The 25,109-nt window shown below is 44.1% G+C and overlaps 2 protein-coding genes across 5 annotated transcripts in view; both read left to right on the top strand.

Moving 5' to 3' along the window:
- LOC311350520 (NLR family CARD domain-containing protein 3-like) overlaps positions 1–25,109 on the top strand; it is a 114,334-nt gene that overhangs the window by 49,143 nt on the left and 40,082 nt on the right. Inside the window, exon 1 of one of the 4 annotated variants that reach the window (XM_084470546.1) lies at positions 23,474–23,526. The exons of the other annotated variants lie outside the window; for them this stretch is intronic. The gene's annotated coding sequence lies outside the window, so the exon portion shown is untranslated. Of the gene's footprint in view, positions 1–23,473; positions 23,527–25,109 lie in introns of those variants that run through there. 4 annotated transcript variants of the gene reach the window in all.
- LOC311350525 (protein NLRC3-like) lies at positions 1,837–16,817 on the top strand. The gene is made up of 7 exons (XM_084470561.1): positions 1,837–3,482; positions 4,072–4,245; positions 8,764–8,937; positions 10,258–10,431; positions 10,874–11,047; positions 13,521–13,567; positions 15,945–16,817. The coding sequence occupies exons 1-7, from the start codon at positions 1,966–1,968 to the stop codon at positions 16,499–16,501; spliced, it is 2,817 nt and encodes a 938-aa protein (XP_084326687.1). The 5' UTR covers positions 1,837–1,965; the 3' UTR covers positions 16,502–16,817.

Below are 25,109 nucleotides of genomic sequence, written 5' to 3'. Positions count from 1 at the left end.
TGCTGCTAGAGTTCTAACAAAGACCAAAAAATGTGAACATATTACAGCAATTCTTAAATCATTACATTGGCTCCCTGTATGTCAGAGAATTGATTTTAAAATCATGTTGCTAACCTATAAATCCCTACATGGTTTAGGGCCAAAATATTTAACTGATATGCTTCCACTACATAAGCCTTCTAGGCCACTAAGATCCTCTGAGACCAATCTGTTAATTATCCCCAGAGTCAACACGAAACATGGGGAAGCAGGATTTAGTTACTATGCAACAAAGCTGGAATAAACTCCCTGAGGATTTAAGACTTGCCCCAACTCTGACAGCTTTTAAAACAAGACTGAAGACTTTTACGTTTGCTTTAGCTTTCTGCTAAATCTTAAATCTACAATGCTTCTATTTTTTATTTTATTAGTAACTTTGCCTTTATTTCTCACTTTCTAAAATGCATTTTTTTAAACTCTGCCTTTCTAAAATGTTTTTTAAACTTTACAATTATTTTTTATCTATTTTACTTTTTACTTCTCTATTATTTTCTTTTATTGTATGACAATGTTTATATGTGAAGCACTTTGAGTCTGCCTTGTGTATGAAAAGTGCTATATAAATAAAGTTGCCTTGCCTTGCCTTGCCTTATCACCAGGAAGACAGAATGTAGATCGACTTTTAAAAGTCTAGACACAAGACAACCACACTTTGTCAGATGCAATTCCAGGGAAAAAAACTCATCCTATAATCAGGTCAATACGGTCATTCTAAATTAGTATTCCACGTGTATTGCCTATGAAATTCTATGTAAGAAAATTATTAGTTATTGAATGATACTATTTCATATATATAAATAAAGGAACGAGTTAGGAGAAATGTTTTTTAACAAATTATTTTATAGCCTGTGCATTTGTGTATTTGATCCAAACATCTCCACAATAATCAGTAATCTCATCTCAACCAAGATAACTATTATTTGTGTGTGTGTGTGTGTGTGTGTGTGTGTGTGTGTGTGTGTGTGTGTGTGTGTGTGTGTGTTTTCTTCACAGACACCAGAGGAGGTCAAAGGTTCCCAGTGGTCCGTCTGTACAGCAGCAGCATTCAGAGTTGAAGGTGTGTAAATGTACAACACTGAGTTCAGTCATGTGACATGTGACCAACATCTCTCCTGGAGCTAACAGTTTGGAGCTAACAGTCTGGAGCTAACGGTCTGGAGCTAACAGTCTGGAGCTAACAGTCTGGAGCTAACAGTCTCCAGGCTTCCCTCTTCAGACCAGCAAGACGTGAATCCAGGACAGACGCTTCTGATGTCCTCAGTTATTTCACAGTAAAGTTCTCATTGATGTTTGTTCTGTTCCAGCGGATCAAGGAGAACGCACACGCTTTTCTAGACAAGGAGGTGGAGAAGCTCTGGAGGGTTCTCTACCCAGATTACCCACAATGCTCAGGGAGCCAGAGGGAGGAGGAGGAGGAGGTGGATGGTGAGGAGGAGGAGGAGCAGAGGAGGCGCGCCAGAGAGGGAGTGGTAGACATCACACTGCTCTGCATGAAGCAGTTGAAGCTGGAGGAGCTGGCCGACACACTGAGGAGCAGTAAGATACTCTTATTTTGAAAAAGAACAGTAAAACAATAAAGAAAGAGCAATAAAAGAAGAGCAGTACTATTTTGATATGCACTTTCTTCTGTTGTTTTTTAATTTAGAAACTGTTGCTGTTGAGTATCAACATAAGATCAAGTCTCATCTGAAGGAGAAGACCCAGTGTGTGTTTGAGGGCATCGCTAAAGCAGGAGAGTCAAGACCTCTGAATGAGATCTACACAGAGCTCTACATCACAGAGAGAGGCAGTGGAGAGGTCAACCAGGAACATGAGGTCAGACTGATTGAAACAGCTTCCAGGAAACCAGCCAGGGAGGAAACACCAATCAGATGTGAAGACATCTTTAAACCCTTACCTGGAAAAGATAAACCAATCAGGACAATAATGACAACTGGAGTGGCCGGCATTGGTAAAACCATCTTAACACACAAGTTCACTCTGGACTGGGCTGAAGGCAAAACCAACCACGACATAGACTTCATATTTCCCTTCACCTTCAGAGAGCTGAATTTACTGAGAGATAAAAAGTTTAGCTTGGTGGAACTTCTTCATCACTTCTTTATTGAGACCAAAGAAGCAGGAATCTACAGATTCCACCGGTTCCAAGTCGTCTTCATCTTGGATGGTCTGGATGAGTCCAGACTTCCTCTGGACTTCCAGAACAACCCAATCTGGACTGATGTCACAGAGTCTACTTCGGTGGACGTGCTGCTGACAAACCTCATCAGGGGCAACCTGCTTCCCTCCGCTCGCATCTGGATAACCACACGCCCTGCGGCAGCCAATCAGATCCCTGCTGATTGTGTTGACATGGTGACAGAGGTGAGAGGGTTCACCGACCCACAGAAGGAGGAGTACTTCAGGAAGAGATTCAGAGACGAGAAGCTGGGCAGCAGGATCATCTCCCACGTCAAGACATCACGAAGCCTCTACATCATGTGTCATATCCCAGTCTTCTGTTGGATCACTGCTACAGTTCTTGAGGACATCTTCAAAACATCCCAGGGTGAAGAAGAGATGCCCAAGACCATGACTCAGATGTACAGCCACTTCCTGAGGGTTCAGGCCATACAGGGGGACAGGAAGTATCATGGGAGAGCTGAAACAGATCATCACTGGAGTTCAGAGAGCAGTGAGATCATTGTTTCTCTGGGAAAACTGTCTTTTAACCAGCTAGAGAAAGGCAACCTGATCTTCTATGAGGCAGACCTGGCAGAGTGTGGCATCGATATCAGAGCAGCCTCAGAGTACACAGGAATGTTCACCCAGATCTTTAAAGAGGAGTGTGGGCTGTACCAGAACAAGGTGTTCTGCTTTGTCCATCTGAGCATCCAGGAGTTTCTGGCTGCCCTTTATGTCTTTAAGACCTTCATCGACAGTGGTGTAAATCTGATTGCAGAAGAACAACCATTCAGGTGGTCTACTCTTAAAATAAAGAAATCAGATCGCTTCTATGAGAAGGCTGTGGACAAGGCCTTACAGAGTGAGAACGGACACCTTGACTTGTTCCTCCGCTTCCTCCTGGGCCTCTCTCTGAAGACCAATCAGAGTCTCCTACAAGGTCTGCTGAGACAGACAAGTAGTAGCTCACAGACCAATCAGAAATCAGTGTCTTATATCAAGGAGAAGATAAGTGGAGATCTCTCTCCAGAGCGAAGCATCAATCTGTTCTACTGTTTGAATGAGCTAAACGACCGTTCTCTAGTGGAAGAGATCCAACAGTACCTGACATCAGGAAGTCTCTCTGGAAAATCTCTCTTCCCTGCTCAGTGGTCAGCTCTGGTCTTCATCTTACTGTCATCAGAAGAGGAGCTGGATGTGTTTGACCAGAAGAAATACTCTGCTTCAGAGGAGGGTCTTCTGAGGCTGCTGCCAGTGGTCAAAGCCTCCAAAACATCTCTGTAGGTTCACCAATAACCTGTATTACAATAGACAACACAATACACACAGTACTACAATATAAAAGTTATATCAACATACAAAACATCTCTGTAGTTTAACTTATAACATGTATTACAAAATACATAATACTAGAATATAAGTTGTAATAATATACAATCCATCGCTGTAGGTTCATTAATAACATGTATTACAATACAGAACACAATATGCATAATACTAGAAGTTAAAGGATATAATAATATACAAAAACATTTCTGTATATGTTCTAAGACCTTGTATTTCAACACATGCAACACAATAATACTAGAATAATATAAACATCTACAATACATGTCTGTTGGTCCAGGCATAACAAATATACTCACTTATAACAAATATAAGTATACAGAGACATAGTTATATGATACAAAGATATTTACTTTGTTTAAAGGTGACATATTATACCACCAGGAGGCTAATCACACTCACACCTGGTGGTATAACCTTTAAATAAAAGCTGAACTGACATATATTTAACCAACTTCATGTTAATAGGGATATAATTTCTGAAGAGTTACGTGTTCCTGTCTGTTTTTGTTTTGTTTAAAGGCTGACTGGCTGCCATCTGTCAGAGAGATGCTGTGAAGCTCTGGCCTCAGTTCTCAGCTCCAACTCCTCTAGTCTGAGAGAGCTGGACCTGAGTACCAATGATCTGCAGGATTCAGGAGTGAAGCTGCTCTCTGCTGGACTGGGGAGTCCACACTGTTCACTGGAAACTCTCAGGTCAGTTTACTTAATGTGCATAATAAAGTTTTACTATCAGCAGACATTCAGCTGATTCTTAAATAGTGAAGTAGTTGTCACAAGCCTAGACATTATCATTGTATGCATGCCAACTAAAATACTTGGAAATACACTTGAGAAAATAAATTCTGCTCTTGTTTTTCTGAATTAACGACATAATTATGTTGAATTCTGAGTTTTTATGGAATAATAAGATGCTCTTTTTTTCTGAATTAGTGTTAATTATCGCATTATTCTGAGATAAGATTTCATGGCAAAAATAAATGTGCTGTTTTTGTGATTTAACGAGATACCTCCAAATCCCAAGAGAAGCTCTCCCCTCTATGGAGTACGGTAGCTGCTGCTCATCAGCCTTAAAGAACCAGTGAACCCAAAACTACATTTTTTGTTTTTAAACGTCATCTGTTTTATTTGATCATCAATATAGTAATGTATTAATAATATATATAATATGATAAAAATGTATGCCATTTTATCACTGTTACTGAAATGAGTCCCAATTTAGAGAGAAAAGGGGTCAAATCCTATGTTTTTGCCATTCTCCCCAAAACACGCCGTGAACGTTCCACTCTGCTGAACGCAGGTGGCGTTCTTTACGTGACGTCAGACCTTTACCGAGGAAGTCTGACGTCACGACCGAGGGGCACCCCCTCCTCTGTGAAGCTCCGTCTGAGCAGCTGTTAAGGGGAAGTAGAGCGAGTGGACCCAAATGCTCACACAGAGTGAGGCTGACAGACAGTAAATCAAAGGGTCTTTACTGAGGGACACAAATATGTAAAGGAGGGACTTGGGGCTTGAAGGCTGGAGGGTAGTCAGACAGGGGAGGGGTCGGTGACAGGAGGGTAGTCAGACAGGGGAGGGGTCGGTGACAGGAGGGTAGTCAGAGAGGGGAGGGGTCGGTGACAGGAGGGTAGTCAGACAGGGGAGGGGTCGGTGACAGGAGGGTAGTCAGACAGGGGAGGGGTCGGTGACAGGAGGGTAGTCAGACAGGGGAGGGGTCGGTGACAGGAGGGTAGTCAGACAGGGGAGGGGTCGGTGACACTGTACAGGGAGGAGATTGTTAAGGCGAGCGACGGAGCCCAAGGACTCAACAATGTAGACACTAGGAGGGGCCAGGGACGAGGTACTGACTGTTGAGTGTGAAACAACAATCTAGCGATGATTGTATGAATTAAAAATGTCTTAAATTACATATTAAACTAGGATTAGTTCTGTGAATATTTTTAATAGACAGTAGTTTAACTGTCTGTTAAAAATGTTCTGAAGAGTAACATGTTCCTGTCTGTTTGTGTGAGTGTAGAGCCCTAAACTAGAATAACAGACTCATCTTATAAAGTTTCTTTGCAGACACGTTTTCCAGTTGTTTCATCATTCATAAAACATTATAGATGTATCATTTATGTATAATTAAAACAACTGCATATTGTTTAAAGGCTGACTGGCTGCCATCTGTCAGAGAGATGCTGTGAAGCTCTGGCCTCAGTTCTCAGCTCCAACTCCTCTAGTCTGAGAGAGCTGGACCTGAGTACCAATGATCTGCAGGATTCAGGAGTGAAGCTGCTCTCTGCTGGACTGGGGAGTCCACACTGTACACTGAAAACCCTCAGGTCAGTTTACTTAAAGTGCATAATAACATTTTACTATCAGCAGACATTCAGCTGATTCTTAAATAGTGTAGTAGTTGTCACAAGCCTAGACGTAATCATTGTATGCAAGCCACCTAAAATACTTGGAAATTCACTTGAGAAAATGAATTCTGCTCTTGTTTTTCTGAATTAATGACATTATTAACTCTGAATTCTGAGTTTTTATGGAATAATAATGCACTCTTTTTTTCTGAATTACTGTGTTCATTATCTCAGAATTCTGAGATAAGATTTCATGGCAAAAATAAATGTGCTGTTTTTGTGATTTAACAAGTTTTAATATGTTTTATATAATCTTATAGTAATCCATGCCATTTTATCACTGTTACTGAAATAAGTCCCCAATTCAGAGAGAAAAGGGGTCAAATCCTATGTTTTTTCCATTTTCCCCAAAACACGCCGTGAACGTTCCACTCTGCTGAACGCAGGTGGCGTTCTTTACGTGACGACAGACTTTTTCCGAGGAAGTCTGACGTCACGACCGAGGGGCACCCCCTCCTCTGTGAAGCTCCGTCTGAGCAGCTGTTAAGGGGAAGTAGAGCGAGTGGACCCAAATGCTCACACAGAGTGAGGCTGACAGACAGTAAATCAAAGGGTCTTTACTGAGGGACACAAATATGTAAAGGAGGGACTTGGGGCTTGAAGGCTGGAGGGTAGTCAGACAGGGGAGGGGTCAGTGACAGGAGGGTAGTCAGACAGGGGAGGGGTCGGTGACAGGAGGGTAGTCAGACAGGGGAGGGGTCGGTGACAGGAGGGTAGTCAGACAGGGGAGGGGTCGGTGACAGGAGGGTAGTCAGACAGGGGAGGGGTCGGTGACAGGAGGGTAGTCAGACAGGGGAGGGGTCGGTGACAGGAGGGTAGTCAGACAGGGGAGGGGTCGGTGACACTGTACAGGGAGGAGATTGTTAGGGCGAGCTACGGAGCCCAAGGACTCAACAATGTAGACACTAGGAGGGACCAGGGACGAGGTACTGACTGTTAAGTGTGAAACAACGATCTAGCGATGATTGTATGAATTAAAAATGTCTTAAATTACATATTCAACTAGGGTTAGTTGAATACGTGAATATTTTTAACAGACAGTAGTTTAACTGTCTGTTAAAAATGTTCTGAAGAGTAACATGTTCCTGTCTGTTTGTGTGAGTGTAGAGCCCTAAACTAGAATAACAGACTCATCTTAAAAAGTTTATTTGAAGACACGTTTTCCAGTTGTTTCATCATTTCTAAAACATTATAGATGTATAATTTATGTATAATTAAAACAACTGCATATTGTTTAAAGGCTGACTGGCTGCCATCTGTCAGAGAGATGCTGTGAAGCTCTGGCCTCAGTTCTCAGCTCCAACTCCTCTAGTCTGAGAGAGCTGGACCTGAGTAACAATGATCTGCAGGATTCAGGAGTGAAGCTGCTCTCTGCTGGACTGGGGAGTCCACACTGTACACTGAAAACCCTCAGGTCAGTTTACTTAAAGTGCATAATAACATTTTACTATCAGCAGACATTCAGCTGATTCTTAAATAGTGTAGTAGTTGTCACAAGCCTAGACGTAATCATTGTATGCATGCCACCTAAAATACTTGTAAATTCATTTGAGAAAATTTATTCTGCTCTTGTTTTTCTGAATTAATGACATAATTAACTCTGAATTCTGAGTTTTTATGGAATAATAAGCCTGTATTTTTTTTTCTGAATTACTGTGTTAATTATCACAGAATTCTGAGATAAGATTTCATGGCAAAAATAAATGTGCCGTTTTTATTATTTAACGAGTCTTAATATGTTTTATATGATCTTCAATATAGTAATCCATGCCATTGTATCTCTGTTACTGAAATAAGTCCCCAATTCAGAGAGAAAAGGGGTAAAATCCTATGTTTTTGCCATTCTCCCCAAAACACGCCGTGAACGTTCCTCTCTGCTGAACGCAGGTGGCGTTCTTTACGTGACGTCAGACCTTTACCGAGGAAGTCTGACGTCACGACCGAGGGGCACCCCCCTCCTCTGTGAAGCTCCGTCTGAGCAGCTGTTAAGGGGAAGTAGAGCGAGTGGACCCAAATGCTCACACAGAGTGAGGCTGACAGACAGTAAATCAAAGGGTCTTTACTGAGGGACACAAATATGTAAAGGAGGGACTTGGGGCTTGAAGGCTGGAGGGTAGTCAGACAGGGGAGGGGTCGGTGACAGGAGGGTAGTCAGACAGGGGAGGGGTCGGTGACAGGACGGTAGTCAGACAGGGAGGGGTCGGTGACAGGAGGGTAGTCAGACAGGGGAGGGGTCGGTGACAGGAGGGTAGTCAGACAGGGGAGGGGTCGGTGACAGGAGGGTAGTCAGACAGGGGAGGGGTCGGTGACAGGAGGGTAGTCAGACAGGGGAGGGGTCGGTGACAGGAGGGTAGTCAGACAGGGGAGGGGTCGGTGACAGGAGGGTAGTCAGACAGGGGAGGGGTCGGTGACACTGTACAGGGAGGAGATTGTTAGGGCGAGCGACGGAGCACAAGGACTCAACAATGTAGACACTAGGAGGGGCCAGGGACGAGGTACTGACTGTTAAGTGTGAAACAACGATCTAGCGATGATTGTATCAATTAAAAATGTCTTAAATTACATATTCAACTAGGGTTAGTTGAATATGTGAATATTTTTAACAGACAGTAGTTTGACTGTCTGTTAAAAATGTTCTGAAGAGTAACATGTTCCTGTCTGTTTGTGTGAGTGTAGAGCCCTAAAGTAGAATAACAGACTCATCTTAAAAAGTTTATTTGAAGACACGTTTTCCAGTTGTTTCCTCATTTCTAAAACATTATAGATGTATAATTTATGTATAATTAAAACAACTGCATATTGTTTAAAGGCTGACTGGCTGCCATCTGTCAGAGAGATGCTGTGAAGCTCTGGCCTCAGTTCTCAGCTCCAACTCCTCTAGTCTGAGAGAGCTGGACCTGAGTAACAATGATCTGCAGGATTCAGGAGTGAAGCTGCTCTCTGCTGGACTGGGGAGTCCACACTGTACACTGAAAACTCTCAGGTCAGTTTACTTAAAGTGCATAATAACATTTTACTATCAGCAGACATTCAGCTGATTCTTAAATAGTGTAGTAGTTGTCACAAGCCTAGACGTAATCATTGTATGCATGCCACCTAAAATACTTGTAAATTCATTTGAGAAAATTTATTCTGCTCTTGTTTTTCTGAATTAATGACATAATTAACTCTGAATTCTGAGTTTTTATGGAATAATAAGCCTGTATTTTTTTTCTGAATTACTGTGTTAATTATCACAGAATTCTGAGATAAGATTTCATGGCAAAAATAAATGTGCTGTTTTTGTTATTTAACGAGTCTTAATATGTTTTATATGATCTTCAATATAGTAATCCATGCCATTGTATCTCTGTTACTGAATTAAGTCTCCAATTCAGAGAGAAAAGGGGTAAAATCCTATGTTCTCCCCAAAACACGCCGTGAACGTTCCTCTCTGCTGAACGCAGGTGGCGTTCTTTACGTGACGTCAGACCTTTACCGAGGAAGTCTGACGTCACGACCGAGGGGCACCCCCTCCTCTGTGAAGCTCCGTCTGAGCAGCTGTTAAGGGGAAGTAGAGCGAGTGGACCCAAATGCTCACACAGAGTGAGGCTGACAGACAGTAAATCAAAGGGTCTTTACTGAGGGACACAAATATGTAAAGGAGGGACTTGGGGCTTGAAGGCTGGAGGGAAGTCAGACAGGGGAGGGGTCAGTGACAGGAGGGTAGTCAGACAGGGGAGGGGTCGGTGACAGGAGGGTAGTCAGACAGGGGAGGGGTCGGTGACAGGAGGGTAGTCGGAGAGGGGAGGGGTCGGTGACAGGAGGGTAGTCAGACAGGGGAGGGGTCGGTGACAGGAGGGTAGTCAGACAGGGGAGGGGTCGGTGACAGGAGGGTAGTCAGACAGGGGAGGGGTCGGTGACACTGTACAGGGCGGAGATTGTTAGGGCGAGCGACGGATCACAAGGACTCAACAATGTAGACACTAGGAGGGACCAGGGACGAGGTACTGACTGTTAAGTGTGAAACAACGATCTAGCGATGATTGTATACATTAAAAATGTCTTAAATTACATATTCAACTAGGGTTAGTTGTGTGAATATTCTTAATAGACAGTAGTTTAACTCTGTTAAAAATGTTCTGAAGAGTAACATGTTCCTGTCTGTTTGTGTGAGTGTAGAGCCCTAAAGTAGAATAACGGACTCTTCTTAAAAAGTTTCTTTGAAGACACATTTTCCAGTTGTTTCATCATTCATAAAACATTATAGAGGTATAATTTATGTATAATTAACAACTAATTAACAACTGCATATTGTTTAAAGGCTGACTGGCTGCCATCTGTCAGAGAGATGCTATAAAGCTCTGGCCTCAGTTCTCAGCTCCAACTCCTCTAGTCTGAGAGAGCTGGACCTGAGTACCAATGATCTGCAGGATTCAGGAGTTAAGCTGCTCTCTGCTGGACTGGGGAGTCCACACTGTACACTGGAAACTCTCAGGTCAGTTTTAGTCAATGTGCAAAAACAATTAAACTAATTGTGGTATGAAATGTATTAATAATTACAATGGCAGTTTTACATAATGTGCAAACAGTTACGCCACAATGTTCCATATCAGAAGACATTTGACAGATTTCAAGTCGCCATTTTTGTTTTTTGTTTAATAAGATTTATGTTACATTATTCAGTTATTCTGTGTGTAAATGTTTGTTGAAGTTAAAGTTATATTTTTGGATTGTTGAGGAATTATTTTGGACGTTCTGACCATAGACTGAATAGCTGTTGATTCTCACCAATACATTTACACTGGTCTGTTCCCTGTTATCAAGACATTTTTACACAATGGTTCAACAAGTGTGTGTGTGTGTGTGTGTGTGTGTGTGTGTGTGTGTGTGTGTGTGTGTGTGTGTGTGTGTGTGTGTGTGTGTGTGTGTGTGTGTAGGTTGTCTGGCTGCCTGGTCACAAAGGAAGGCTGTGCTTCTCTGGCCTCAGCTCTGAGCTCCAACCCCTCCCATCTGAGAGAGCTGGACCTGAGCTACAATCACTCAGGAGACTCAGGAGCTGCGCTGCTCTCTGCTGGACTGGAGGATCCACACTGGAGACTGGACACTCTCAGGTATGGAGAGGACAGCTCACCAATCAGGGACATTCAGTGCGTTTACATGACAATCAAGAAAGTCGACTTATTGGCTTAGTCCAACTATGATTGGATTACTAAGATGCATGTATACACCTTAGTCGAGCTATACTCGAATCGAATTGGGTTACTCATAGTCTAATTAAGACCCCTAGATAATGCGATTCATAGTCTAGCTAATCGTGCATGTACCCAGTCGAATTGGATTATGCGTTGAATTGTGTTCTGCGCATTCTCGAGATCTTTTCCCGGGGCCGTGAGCCGGAAGTAGAAAGAGACGATAGTCGTGTTGTTGTTGTCGCCACCGTCGGATAAGGGATAACGAGAAACGGCGATTTATTTTAAAAGGTGGCGCAGAAGATGGAGGAAGCCGCGGGAGCGCGCATGGCATGCATTCATTAAAGGTGGAAGCACACGGACACTACGCTTCGATTTCACCCAAGGCTGAATTAAAAGTACATGTTTTTCTAAATGTGGGTCATCAACGAGGTTGTAAAGTAGTAACTTCGGGCACGTCAGTCAAAATAAATGTTTTTTTCTCCCAACGTGTTTACGATCTTTATTCATTCATTGCGCCGCGGCGGGGAATGTATACGGAGGGGCGGCGGAGGGGCTGCTCCGGTGGGAGAAAGATGTTTTCAGTAGACAGCTGTCAACCAACTTTGGGTCGGCGATTTATTTAAAAAGCTGGCTCAGAAGATGGAGGAAGCCGGTGTCGTGCCGATGTAGTTACCCCCTATAAGGAGTGTATCATCATCTACATGCATTCAGTACACACTACGCTTCGATTTAACCCAAGGTTTAATTAAAAATCCATGTTTTTCTAAATGTTGCTCATCAACAAGTTTGTAAAGTAGTAACTACGATCTTTATTCATACATTGCACCGCGGCCGAACTGACGGGGGTATTCTCTGATATTATGAATCTTACAGACTGCGTCGGGTTCTCCGACTCTCTGGTACTTCCACAACAAGTAAAGACTCCTAGTCGGGTTTCTCTTGCCCATGGGGAAAAGGAATTGGGGGAAATTAACTTTGGCTTTGACTCTCTGAAGTCCAGATTGAAACAAACATGGAGGAGAAAGCGATGTTTCAGCAGACAGTTGTCAGTTCACTTCGGGTCTATATCATTTCTCCGACGCTCCATTGTTCCGACCTCTCGGTCGTATGCGGACTGTTCCCCCGGCAGAGCAGCCGGAGGAGTCGGCATACGACCGAGAGGTCTAGTGAAAACATCTTTCTCAAGTTAGTTTGTTGTTGCTGGTGACGTAAAGAGGTCAACCGGTGGCTCTATTACCACTAGTTGAAATGGGCACAGCGCCACCTATCGTACCAGGGCATGACACGCTTCGGCCAATGAATTGATTTACTCACCGCCATGTATACGCGGACAATTGCAGTTGTCCAATTGAGGAGCATAGTCGAGCTATGGCTTTAATCGAATTAAGCTGTGCATGTAAACGTACTGAGTGTCTCCTACAAGGATCAGTGGAACATGTTACCATTCCACTGATCGATCTTTACTGTGGTATAATGAGCACACACAGCCTGTCGTGATCTATTGCTTTTATAAAACGGTTACGTAAGTATGACGAAATGAAAGTCATAGACACCCTCAATTTTGAAAAAGCGAGAAAGTCGGAAAAGCATTTTTTTTAACAAATACAAAAAAGTAGTCCCTCCTGGCTGCCTGCAAATTGTGCGGCGGTTGCTATGCAACACACGGTAGCGTCCTTCAGAGAGAAGGCTAGGCTAGAGACAGTAGCTTGGTTCACCGGCAATTTAGCCTACTATCGAGTTCACTCACCGTGTGCCTATTGCTTTACAACATTTCCACCCTCTCCAGCAATCAACATATTTTTAGTCTTCAGTGAACTATGCTATTGCTTTTATATATAAATAAACAACAGTTCAAGTTAGGCGCAGAGTGATACTGAACTCTGTAAACTGGACGGGCGTCATAGCTGTGTGTATACGCTCAATATACAACAGTTGGGAACCAATCAGATCGCTTGATTTAAGCCACCCGTTTTATATTACTAGATAATGTGCTCTCATTTAGAAACAACAGTTATGTTAATGTTTCAGTTTTTGGAGACAAAATGCTGCTCTCTCTTTGTTAACATGTGAATAATGTTTCCCTGTCTAAAGACAACATGCTGCTCTCTCTTTGTTAACATGTGAATAATGTTTCCCTGTCTAAAGACAACATGCTGCTCTCTCTTTGTTAACATGTGAATAATGATTCCCTGTCTAAAGACAACATGCTGCTCTCTCTTTGTTATTATGTGAATAATGTTTCCCTGTCTAAAGACAACATGCTGCTCTCTCTTTGTTAACATGTGAATAATGTTTCCCTGTCTAAAGACAACATGTTGCTCTCTCTTTGTTAACATGTGAATAATGTTTCCCTGTCTAAAGACAACATGCTGCTCTCTCTTTGTCTCCCCAGTGTGGAGCACGGTGGAGAGTGGAGGATGAAACCAGCTCTAAAGAAGTGTAAGTGTCTGTTTAGTTTGATTAATCTCAACACACACTAACTATAGAGATGGAAAGTCCATCCACACAGCAGGAGGTGACGTCGGTTCAGTCAAATCATCCTGGGAATGAAGATGATGGTGGACATCACCTTCATCAAACTGTTGATGTTTAATAATTATATTCTACAATAATCTATATTTCGTTCTCGTTTGATATTTGCTTCCTAGTGAATGTTACGCAGCATTAAGAAATATTAACCGTGAGCGGCCAGCCGTACGAGGGCTGAAACGTGTGCGAGTTTGACCCCCGTGTGCAGGGTTCTAAATTAACTTTTTTGATTACCAGCCAATTTGGCTGGTAACTTTCTAAAGTTACTTGTAAAGTTACCAGCCAATCAGAATTTCCACTAGCCAAATTTTTTGTTGATATTTGTTGTTGATATTCTCAATGTCATCCCCTGCCTCCTTCCCCTTCTCGCCCCCAGACGTCTGTCCAACCAACCACCGCCGCGTTTAGTTTAACACGGTGGTTCTCAAACTTTTTCGGTCACCCCCCACTTTGGACAAGGGGGGATTTTCAAGCCCCACCTGCCCCCATCGCCCCAACACAATGCTAATGAAATACGCCAAGCTTAACATTTCCAAATTTATTGAAGTAACATCAAGTTACATCATGTTGTATCTAAATTCTAACAAAATAACATCAAATAACAGCAACTTCAAAAATAGAGAAAATAAAAGTGCAGCTGAAAGAAAAAAGAGCGAGACTTCTCCGGTGCTGGATCTGATGCCTATTCAGGAGCGGAGGAGTCAACTAAAACCGTCCACAGTGGATGATGTGCTTTTTTGCACGGCAATCTAAAGCACCACGCCAAACACCACTAGTGTAATTCCCCGGCGTTCCATCTTATGTGTCTAATTTTCCTTCGGGTGTGAAGTGTCCTTACGGCTATTGTTTACTAACATTCTGAAGTGTCCTTACGGCTATTGTTTACTAACATTCTGAAGTGTCCTTACGGCTATTGTTTACTAACATTCTGAAGTGTCCTTATGGCTATTGTTTACTAACATTCTGAAATGTCCTTACGGCTATTGTTTACTAACATTCTTAAGTGTCCTTACGGCTATTGTTTACTAACATTCTGAAGTGTCCTTACGGCTATTGTTTACTAACATTCTGAAGTGTCCTTACGGCTATTGTTTACTAACATTCTGAAGTGTCCTTACGGCTATTGTTTACAAACATTCTGAAGTGTCCTTACGGCTATTGTTTACAAACATTCTGAAATGCCGTGTAGAGTGGCTCTGAGATTGCCTCATGCATCACCAGCCAAACTGGCGTAAAGTAAGTTTTTATGAACACCCGCCAAAATGATTTTTAACCCGATATGATTTGTAGCTCCGATGCTACGTGTGAGGGCCGCCCAACAAGGACCCCCTCCCCCATCCCATTTAGTAGATCTAAGGCCCAGACAGGACCAGTGCTTTAGTAGATCTAAGGCCCAGACAGGACCAGTGCTTTAGTAGATCTAAGGCCCAGACAGGACCAGTGCTTTAGTAGATCTAAGGCCCAGACAGGACGCCCGAGTGCTTTTCATTTAGGGAAACACAAAGCAGGTCTTACATTGTTTAGGAGATAAGGTAGGATATAATAATAACGACAATATCCGATGCCCCGCCCACAATCAGGACGGCGGCGGGAACAAGCAGCCTGTAGGGAACAGAGAGCGGAGGACTGTTAAGGGCTGGTTATGGTCCCACGTTCACGCAACGCATGGGGGTGACGGACCCCTTACGTCCTTGCGGACCCTCCTTGCGTCCACCGCGAGGGCCTGACGTGCTCCTCCCAAAAATTTTAACCTTCCGTCGAGGCGACGCAGCCCAAGGGCTGTGATTGGTCCGCTCACTAAAACCCGACGCAGGACCAGAAAGGTTCAGGACTGCGTGGAAGCTTCTGCGGGGTCGTTGCGTCGACGTGGAACCATAAAGAGCCCTTTAGTCTGCCCTATAATAACGGAACAGCCCCTCATAGTGTCGCAGTACGGTATACCGATACTGAAACCATGTCACAATAGCCGCCATTTAAACGCTACCATACCGCATGTTATTAGTAGTGCTACTCTAACAGTGAGTGTGTTAAAGGGGACATATTATGAAAACAACACTTTTCCTGGGATTTGGGCTGTTGTTTTGGGTCTCTGGTGCTGCCACACGCATACAAACTTTGAAATAAGTCTGTACATGCTTTTTTGAGTGAGATATGCATTTCTGAAAGTACCCCGCCTACAGTTACCAAACGAGCGAGTCCCTGAGGGGGGGCGCTCGGGCGGAGTCTCGCCTAGGGCGCAATTCAGTGTAGAACCGGCCCTGGTAATGGTGTCTTGTTCTCCCCTCAGATGCCTGTGAACTCACACTGGACCCAAACACAGCCCAGAGAGAACTCTCTCTGTCTGAGGACAACAGAAAGGTGACGCGGGTTAAAGAGCTGCAGCCGTATCCTGATCACCCAGAGAGATTTGACCTCTGGAACCAGGTGTTGGGAAGAGAGGCTCTGACTGGTCGCTGTTACTGGGAGGTAGAGAGGGAAGGAGGTGTTTATGTGGGAGTGACATACAGAGGAATCACAAGGAGAGGAGGGGGTGATGACAGCGAGATTGGAGGGAACAACAAGTCCTGGTGTCTTTGTTGTTATGATGACCGTTACTCTGCCGAGCACAACAATATAAAAACATCCATCCCTCTCCCCCCCGCTGGCTTTACCAGAGTAGGAGTGTATCTGGACCGGCCTGCTGGCACTCTGTCCTTCTACAGAGTGTCCCCAGGTGGAGGAGGGTCCTCAGACACACTGACACACATCCACACCTTCCAGACCTCCTTCACCCAGAATGACCTCCTCCCTGGGTTTGGGTTTTTGACTTCTGGTATCTCCGTCTCTCTGAGTCAGTTGTATTGACACACACACACACACACACACACACACACACACACACACACACACACACACACACACACACACACACACACACACACACACACACACACACACACACACACACTGTGTTGTTTCTTTTAACTCCAAAACTTTTTTTTATGCAATAGGGAATTCATTATACTCAATATCATATCTTTGGCTTCCTCTACAGTTATTAAAAATATTATGCATTGAGCTTCCTCTACAGTTAGAAAGATTAATTGTTCAGATGAGGAGAGTTTGATGATGAAAGCTATTTTAAAAAGGTGTGTTTTCAGTGATGCTCAATAAATCGCTCAGTTATCAGTAATTATTACATTTCTATGTAATAATGTAATAATAGTGATCGCTCTATTTGTAAATTCTGTAGTATATTTGTATCAAACACTTTATTATTCAATGTACAAACACAGTCATGTCGCTTTATATTATGTTGATGTTGATTTGATTCATGATGATGATTTAAACAGTCCTTAATTTGACTGAAACAAGCATAGTCATGGATCGGGATAGATAGTGTATTAAATGTACTGAGGTTATGAATCGGGATAGATAGTGTATTAAATGTACTGAGGTCATGGATCGGGATAGATAGTGTATTAAATGTGTTTTTTTAAAGAGTAATTTACTCAACCTACAAAAACAAATGATCATGTTTGAATGAATAATGTTTGTATGTAGTTTTTTAAACTGAAATAAAATAAAGTTGGTGCTATAACCGAGTATGGCCACTAGATGGTAGTGTTTCTAATTTATTCTAATTTTAGGAATTCTGAATTGTGAACACTTTTGAAATGGAAACTAACGATTGTTAACCTATTAGGTATTGATCAAGACCGGAAGAAAATGAATGAAACAATTAAATTAATCAAATCTATAGCATTAATAATGTAAAAAATAAATAATGCGCATGGTGCGTTCAGGATTAGGACTGATATAGCATATGTCGGCCTAGGCCTAATCAATTGTGTTTTAATATTTGTAGCATTCATATTAGTCTATTCTTTTCGTAGGCTACTCTGCTGTTAGCCTTGACGGGGAGATATTTTTGTTGCTGCCACAAAATATAGTTTCATCCAACAACATTCCTGCGTCTCCCCCTCCTACAGAGCCCATTTCTGCCCTGTGTCAGTGGACAGCTACAAGCCTACGAACGTTGTTAGAGCAGCGCACGCGCGTTCACGTTAAGAGGAGTTTCAGATCTACGCTCGTACGGTCATTCTCACGAAGGATCGTACGAGCGTGGATCCATCGTTATCGGGAAACTGGGCCCTGACCTGAAGGTTAGAGCGTTGTGCTCACTGGATGATGTCTAGACGTTGTTCTGATCTGAAGGTTAGAGCGTTGTGCTCACTGGATGATGTCTAGACGTTGTTCTGATCTGAAGGTTAGAGCGTTGTGCTCACTGGATGATGTCTAGACGTTGTTCTGATCTGAAGGTTAGAGCGTTTAGGGTTACGCTGTATCGGTCTGGGGAGGAGGAGGAGGAGGAGGAGGAGGAGGGAAGCATAAGAAGCAGAACATGGACGACATTTTGTTTTAGTCAGGCAGACAGACAGAACGGCAGACAGACGACCCCTACCTCCTGAACAGCTCCTCCAGGTCCTGCTCCGGCTGGTCTTCCTGGACCCGCTCCATGAAGTCGGAGGTCCTGGGCTTCAGGTCCAAACACTAGCTAGCTTCAATGATGAGGCAGCACATAGTCTGTTGTTTATCAACGTGCATTTGCACCTCCGTTTATTGAAGTTGTGGCATTTCCTTGTGTCCAAGTTGTTTGATAGTGTGAAACTGTAAATACACCAATGAAAAAATTAAATAATACAAACAGATATGATGAAATATAAGCAGAAATAGTTAATTTAAACATTGATGAACATACAAACAAAGCTTCTCCAAAGCTTACACGGGCAGATAGAGCCAAATGAACAGAGATCCTGACCATGGCTGGCTTGACAAGTACATGGCTGCCAACCTCTTAACTAATCAAGAGACCAATTAACATGTGACCTGAACAACCAATGAGAATGCAAACCTCTGAATTCACAGGAAAAGGCTGCATTCTACTCAGAGACCTACTGGAGGCTCCAGAACCCTTAAACATAACGCATGTAACAGTAGACTCACCGCCTGCTATTGAAAACAGACTAACACCGTGGGGGTTGAGTATGAGTCCATGTAACCCTAATGGGATCTGAGGACCACCACCTCAGTAATGGGTGGAGGAGGTCTTGGTACGACTCTGGAGTGTAGGGAGATACATGCTCCTCCACCTCTCCCAAAATAGTTTGGCCAAGTGCTGGACTCATCTAAATTGCTGGCGGCCTTGAAGCTCCTCTGCTGCTCCTGCTGGGGCTGACAGCTAGGAGTCTGCTCCTGCTCTTGGGGCTGACGGCTAGGAGTCTGCTCCTGCTCTTGGGGCTGACGGCTAGGAGTCTGCTCCTGCTCTTGGGGCTGACGGCTAGGAGCTAGGTCAGGGCTAGGGGAAGGGAGTCCATCAACATTCATCTATTCAGTCTTCATCCATCATCCAACGATCATTCACCCCTCCATCCCCCCCTCACCCCTCCACCCTGTGTCTCACTGTCGGCTGCGGCTGCCGGGGCACACCTCCCGGCTCCTGGGGGCCCTCGCACACATGAATGAATACACCTGGGGAGGGACAGCAGGGGGCCCTCCCTCCCCGGGGGCCCACGTCCCATTAAAGTTTATATTCAGGGTTAGGGTTAACATCAGGGTTAGGTTAACATCAGGGTTAGAGTTAACATCAGGGTTAGGGTTAACATCAGGGTTAGAGTTAACATCAGGGTTAGGGTTAACATCAGGGTTAGGGTTAACATCAGGGAGGACCAGTGAGGACCCCTGTAGTGGGGGGTCTGTATTGGGGGGTCTGTAGTGGGGGGCCTGTAGTGGGGGGGCCTGTAGTGGGGGGTCTGTAGTGGGGGGCCTGTAGTGGGGGGTCTGTAGTGGGGGGTCTGTAGTGGGGGGGCCTGTAGTGGGGGGCCTGTAGTGGGGGGTCTGTAGTGGGGGGCCTGTAGTGGGGGGTCTGTAGTGGGGGGCCTGTAGTGGGGGGGCCTGTAGTGGGGGCCAGGGAGGGGAATGGTGGGATGGTTATTGTTTTTATTAATATACAACATAATATGAGGAGGGAGAAAGGGGGAGGAGCCGGTCCACTTGGAGGGAAAATAAACACGTTGTTAAATTTAAAGGAACATAAGTATAAGGGAATGGGAAGGGTTCAGTTTAGGGTAAGGGAAATATTTGTGGTTAGAAGAAGAGTGAGGGGGATGCTCAGGTTTTAAACCTTCCTTATAAGGAAGGGAGAGGTTAAGGGTTAGGGCTAGGGGAGGGAGAGGTTAAGGGTTAGGGCTAGGGGAGAGAGAGGTTAAGGGTTAGGGCTAGGGGAGGGAGAGGTTAAGGGTTAGGGCTAGGGGAGGGAGAGGTTAAGGGTTAGGGCTAGGGGAGAGAGAGGTTAAGGGTTAGGGCTAGGGGAAGGGATAGAGCCAAGTGACACCGCCTGTTACATTAAATAGAACCTATGATGTACCAGGTGTGTGTATCTTACTGATACACACCTAGTACATATACTAGAATATATTATACACCAGGTGTGTGTATCTTACTGAAACACACCTGGTACATATTCTAGATGATGTTGCAGTATCACTTCTTTCAGGAGTTGTGAGTGGATAACAATAAGACGGCTTCAAGATAAAACTAGACAGGATCTACAGGGAGGGAGACAGAGAGAGAGGGAGGGAGGGGAGACAGAGAGAGAGAGAGAGAGGGAGGGGAGACAGAGAGAGAGAGAGGGAGGGGAGACAGAGAGAGAGGGAGAGACAGAGAGAAAGAGAGGGAGGGGAGACAGAGAGAGGGAGGGGAGACAGAGAGAGAGAGGGAGGGAGACAGAGAGAGAGAGAGGGAGGGGAGACAGAGAGAGAGAGGGAGGGGAGACAGAGAGAGAGAGAGAGAGAGAGAGGGGAGACAGAGAGAGAGAGAGGGAGGGGAGACAGAGAGAGAGAGAGGGAGGGGAGACAGAGAGAGAGAGGGAGGGAGACAGAGAGAGAGAGAGGGAGGGAGACAGAGAGAGAGAGCGGACTCCCAGCCCTGCTCTGGACCGGACTCCCAGCTGCATCACGTTCTGAACTACACACTTTTCCCATCTAGTTTCGACTGGGTTTTTGGATATTCGGTGCTGTTAAAGTAGCATTAATAATCGACAATCCAAAAAGCCAGTCGAAACTAGATGGAAAAAGTGTGTAGTTCAACACGTGACGCAGCTTTTACTTCTTCGCCACCTACAGAGTCTGTTATGTACGATCATTCATCAACCCCGTGTTATTTCCCGTAGACATTTGACCGAGGAAACCGGGAGCATCGGAGGCGGAACTTATTCTTCAGAGGTCCATACACAATGAGACACAAATACACAACATATAAAAAGACAAGAGACAAAACAACGTCACCAAATACAACCGATTAAATAAAACACCACTGTTCGTTAATAAAAGTCTACTCCGTTTAACTTCTTTAAAAAAAATAAAGCGTGTTAGTGCTGTTTGACCGTGCCGTCGAGGTTTAACCCTTGTTAAGTGCATTAACTGCACTAGGACCATAGGAACATGTCTACCTATTGCCCCTGACCCCGGGCAGCCTGGACCTCCGAGCCGATGGTAGGAGAGCAGATCCCTCCCAGAGGGGACGGTCAGAGCTGCTCAATGCACCGGGCCCACCGGGCCTCACCACCTGCCCTGATGTGTGAGGGGGGGAGCTGCTGGGGGTCCACTATTCTGCTGGCAGTTTTCACCACTCTGGATAGACTGGTTTTGTTGTGCACTGAAACATGAGCAAAGCAAGAGATAAAACCAAAGGTTACAATGGACTCAATGAAAGACCTATGAAATAAAACCATCAGTTTCTTGTCAACGTTAAACGTATTCAATCAGAGTCTCTGCACGCCCTTCTTGCATATTGCAGATGTGTTTGACTCCAAGGTTAAGTACTCATCAACCACTGTTCCCGGGTGTCTGTAGGACAGTCTCCACAGGCAGGCCCTTAATCGCACACGGTGAGGATGAGCGGGGAGTTCTAAGGCGGTCGGTTACCATTTCTTTTGTTTTGTTTAGGTTTAACTTAAGGAAGTGGTTGTCGCACCGTTCCACAGAGTCGTCCACCACCGGCCCGGGATTAGCCTCTCCGTCCTGGAGCACACTGATCACAACAGTGTCATCAGCGACCTTCAGGAGAAGTCTGTTGTCATGGTGAGATCCCCGCCAACGGCCATCGGCCAATCAACAAGGAGAGAGAGCCCTGAGCTCTCCAGAACCACGTGCATCGATGCCGCCCCCCCAAGAGTCAGAACTAATTAGTATACGGAGGAGAATTAGCATATCTGTTGTATGATTTAGATGTAACATTTAACATTGAGATATAAAGATTTAGATTTATATACACGATTTATCCTCAGATTCAGCATTAAGCAGCTAAATCTGGAACAAGTGAAGAATGTTTTTCACCAGCAAAGGTTTACAAACGGCCCCCAATAGGTGTTATGCACCTGAATGTAGGCCTATGCCTGGTCTAAATGTTATTCACCTTAATGTAGGCCTATTACTTTACCAAAACAGAACGTACAGCAGTAGCCTACTTCATATATATATTACTTTACTACAACAGAACATACACCAGTAGCCTACTTCATATATTTACTACAACATAACGTACACCAGTAGCCTACTTCATATATTTACTACAACATAACGTACACCAGTAGCCTACTTCATATATATTACTTTACTACAAAATAACGTACAGCAGTAGGCTACTTTATGTGCTTCATGTAAAACTGTTCTATAAAAACACATCAGTCCAGGAATAAAGGGCAGAAGTCTAAGATATAGATTACAATAATATCAAGAGAGACATTTTAATATCATTAATCTGATGTTTTATATATAACTGTGTTCCCGTTGGTATGTAATCATTAATGTATTCCTATAGTTGAGGATATTTTTTGTGGAGTTCCCTTATCTTTAATCATCTTTATTAATATGGACCACGCAATATCAGTGAAACCATTAAAGCTTTATTGTCCTTTATCCTTCACAGTCCAGACTCACACTGCCTGTTCACCGCTCAAAAACCACCGTCAAGAACTCCTGAGCCCGCCTCCAATGCTGCTGCTTGTTGCTAGGCTACGGTTCCCAGACGTCCCCGCTCCTGGGGGCCCGTCCTGGGGCCCTGTCCCCGTTCCTGGGGGCCCTATCCCTGCTGGATGTCCTGCAAATGTGCCAATCAAAAGTTAAAAGCTACTGTATATATATATATATATATATATATTTATGTAACTATATGTACACATTTGTCTGACAGACTTGAGTTATTTACACCCTTAACAGGAATGCAGGAAATGAGGCAGTAATGAGAGCAGCAGGAGCACCTACAGAAGAATGAGGGAAATATTGTTCAAGGAAGACGTTCATCTCATCCTCATCTTCAAAACCGCTTATCCGGGTTCGGGTCACGGGGGCAGCAGCTCTAGCAGAAAGAAGATTTTAATTTTAACGTAAATATGAAAAACTTTCAGCAATTTCTCTGTACGGCCCGCTGTCAGTTTGTCCATGAAGCTTTTCAGTTTTCATCTCTGGCCTCAACTTTACTGTTTTATCAGTCAGTTATCTTATCATATACTAAAATGCTAAAAGGTTGGTTCTATCTCTATGTATTATTTTATATCGTTAGTCAATCATTGATGTGTGTTTTAGGACAGTGTATTTCTGTGTACTTTGGTACAATACATCATACAGCTGTCAACTGAACCCTATCCTCTAAGGAGCCCGACCTGCTATGAAGCCGACCTTTGAAGCGGCTGGCCTTCAGCCAGCATCATGAAGGAGTTCAGCTCAGAGGTTTGAAGTCTCCTCAGTTGACCTGCAGCCTCCCACAGGAAGACAGGACACCTGGATGCTTTGATCTTTTCATACCATAACACCAACAACCGAAAACATAAGGTAAAGTATTTTAAACTTCATATAAATATGTGTGTGTTTGTGTGTGTGCATCTGTCTAGTTTACAAACCAAACATAATACTTCATAGGATATAAACCTATGATGTTGAAGTTTATAAAATGGGTTTTGAAACGTTTTTTATTCGATCTACCATTTTGTCATTTTTGTGGCCGATATATGTTGAAAACCATCTGGTATAATTAATAAGAGCCATTCTCCATAATATATTGCTAGCTAACTAGTTCTTGTTACTAAACACACCAGAAGTGTAAATAGCGTCAGAAATAGATCAAAATCTCAACATTTTAAAGATAGCTCTGACGACCACCAGTCAATTTTTTCAGTTTTTATGGTAGAGGCGTGACACATGAGGTGGGCAGGACTGAGCCACTCTATGTTTGGCTCCCGAGCGCCCCCTGGTGGCCACTCTGGTGTACAGCAGTGTGAGGCCAAGTTAGAAACCTCCTCTCAGTGTCTGTCTGCTGCTGGCTCACCTTCCCTCCACAGGTCCTGATAGAACCGTCTTACTCACCTTAATAAATGCTGAGTGACCGTAGGAAAACAACATGTTGTGTTTGTGTAGGACTACAGGTCTCCAGTCTACTATGGATGTGGAAAGAGAGGAGGGGGGTCCTACCTCTAAGACCACTCGGTCTGGGGAACATGGCCGCCAGAGCAAAGCTAAGAGGTAAGAAGAGGATCTCTCACTGTCTGTGACTGTTGTCCATCTCAGAGCTCAGCAGTGATACATCATGACACCATCATTAGTCTGAGTAAAAGCTGTGAGTGTGTGTGTGTGTTGTGTTGAAGCCCAGAGCAGCAGCAGAGAGCAGCCTCCTCTGGACCCAGCTGTGTCTCCATGAAGAGTGACCACTCTATGCGTATACCTGTTGGGTTTAAAGATGGACGCCCCTCCAGAAAGGAGAGGTAGGAGTTTCAAACAGACCAGTGAGAAAACAGACCAGTTGGTTGTTATCAGACTCTACTGATCAGACGCAACAAGGCAGGAGAAAATAAATAGTTGTGGACCTTCAAAATCTGTTGATTCAGTGTTGTCTCTCTAGAGTTCACATCCAATAATCAGAGCAATGTTTATAGTGATGTTCACCTGCTCTTTGTGTGTGTGTGTGTGTGTGTGTGTGTGTGTGTGTGTGACCAGTTGGTTGTTATCAGACTCTACTGATCAGATAGCCTGGAAATCCAGAACCACCTCTAGAAAGCTGTAGGGTCTGGCAACGAGTAATGAAAATGGCCCAACTCGAGGGGCGGCCCCAAGCATGCATTTGAAAATATCACTGCACGCAATTGGATAACACTACGACCAATCAGAAGAATACAAGGGGTGACGTATCCAGACCAGCGGAGCTAACCAATAGATAAGACTTGCCATATCCGATCGATAAAACAGCAACGCTTTTGGCCCGCCTATATCAGATACACCGATGTGATCGGTTAATGTGCTGGGAGAGGGGAATCGGAGAGGGATTATATTGCTCGTTCCCAGAGTGACTTGCTGAGCAAATTCAAATTGTGCTCTCGCGAGATTTCCAGGGTACTGATCAGATGCAACAAGGCAGGAGAAAA

This window comes from Micromesistius poutassou (assembly GCF_964030765.1).
Source record: "Micromesistius poutassou genome assembly, chromosome: 7".
Classification (NCBI taxonomy): Eukaryota; Metazoa; Chordata; class Actinopteri; order Gadiformes; family Gadidae; genus Micromesistius; species Micromesistius poutassou.
This window is presented reverse-complemented; position numbering and strand designations above follow the sequence as displayed.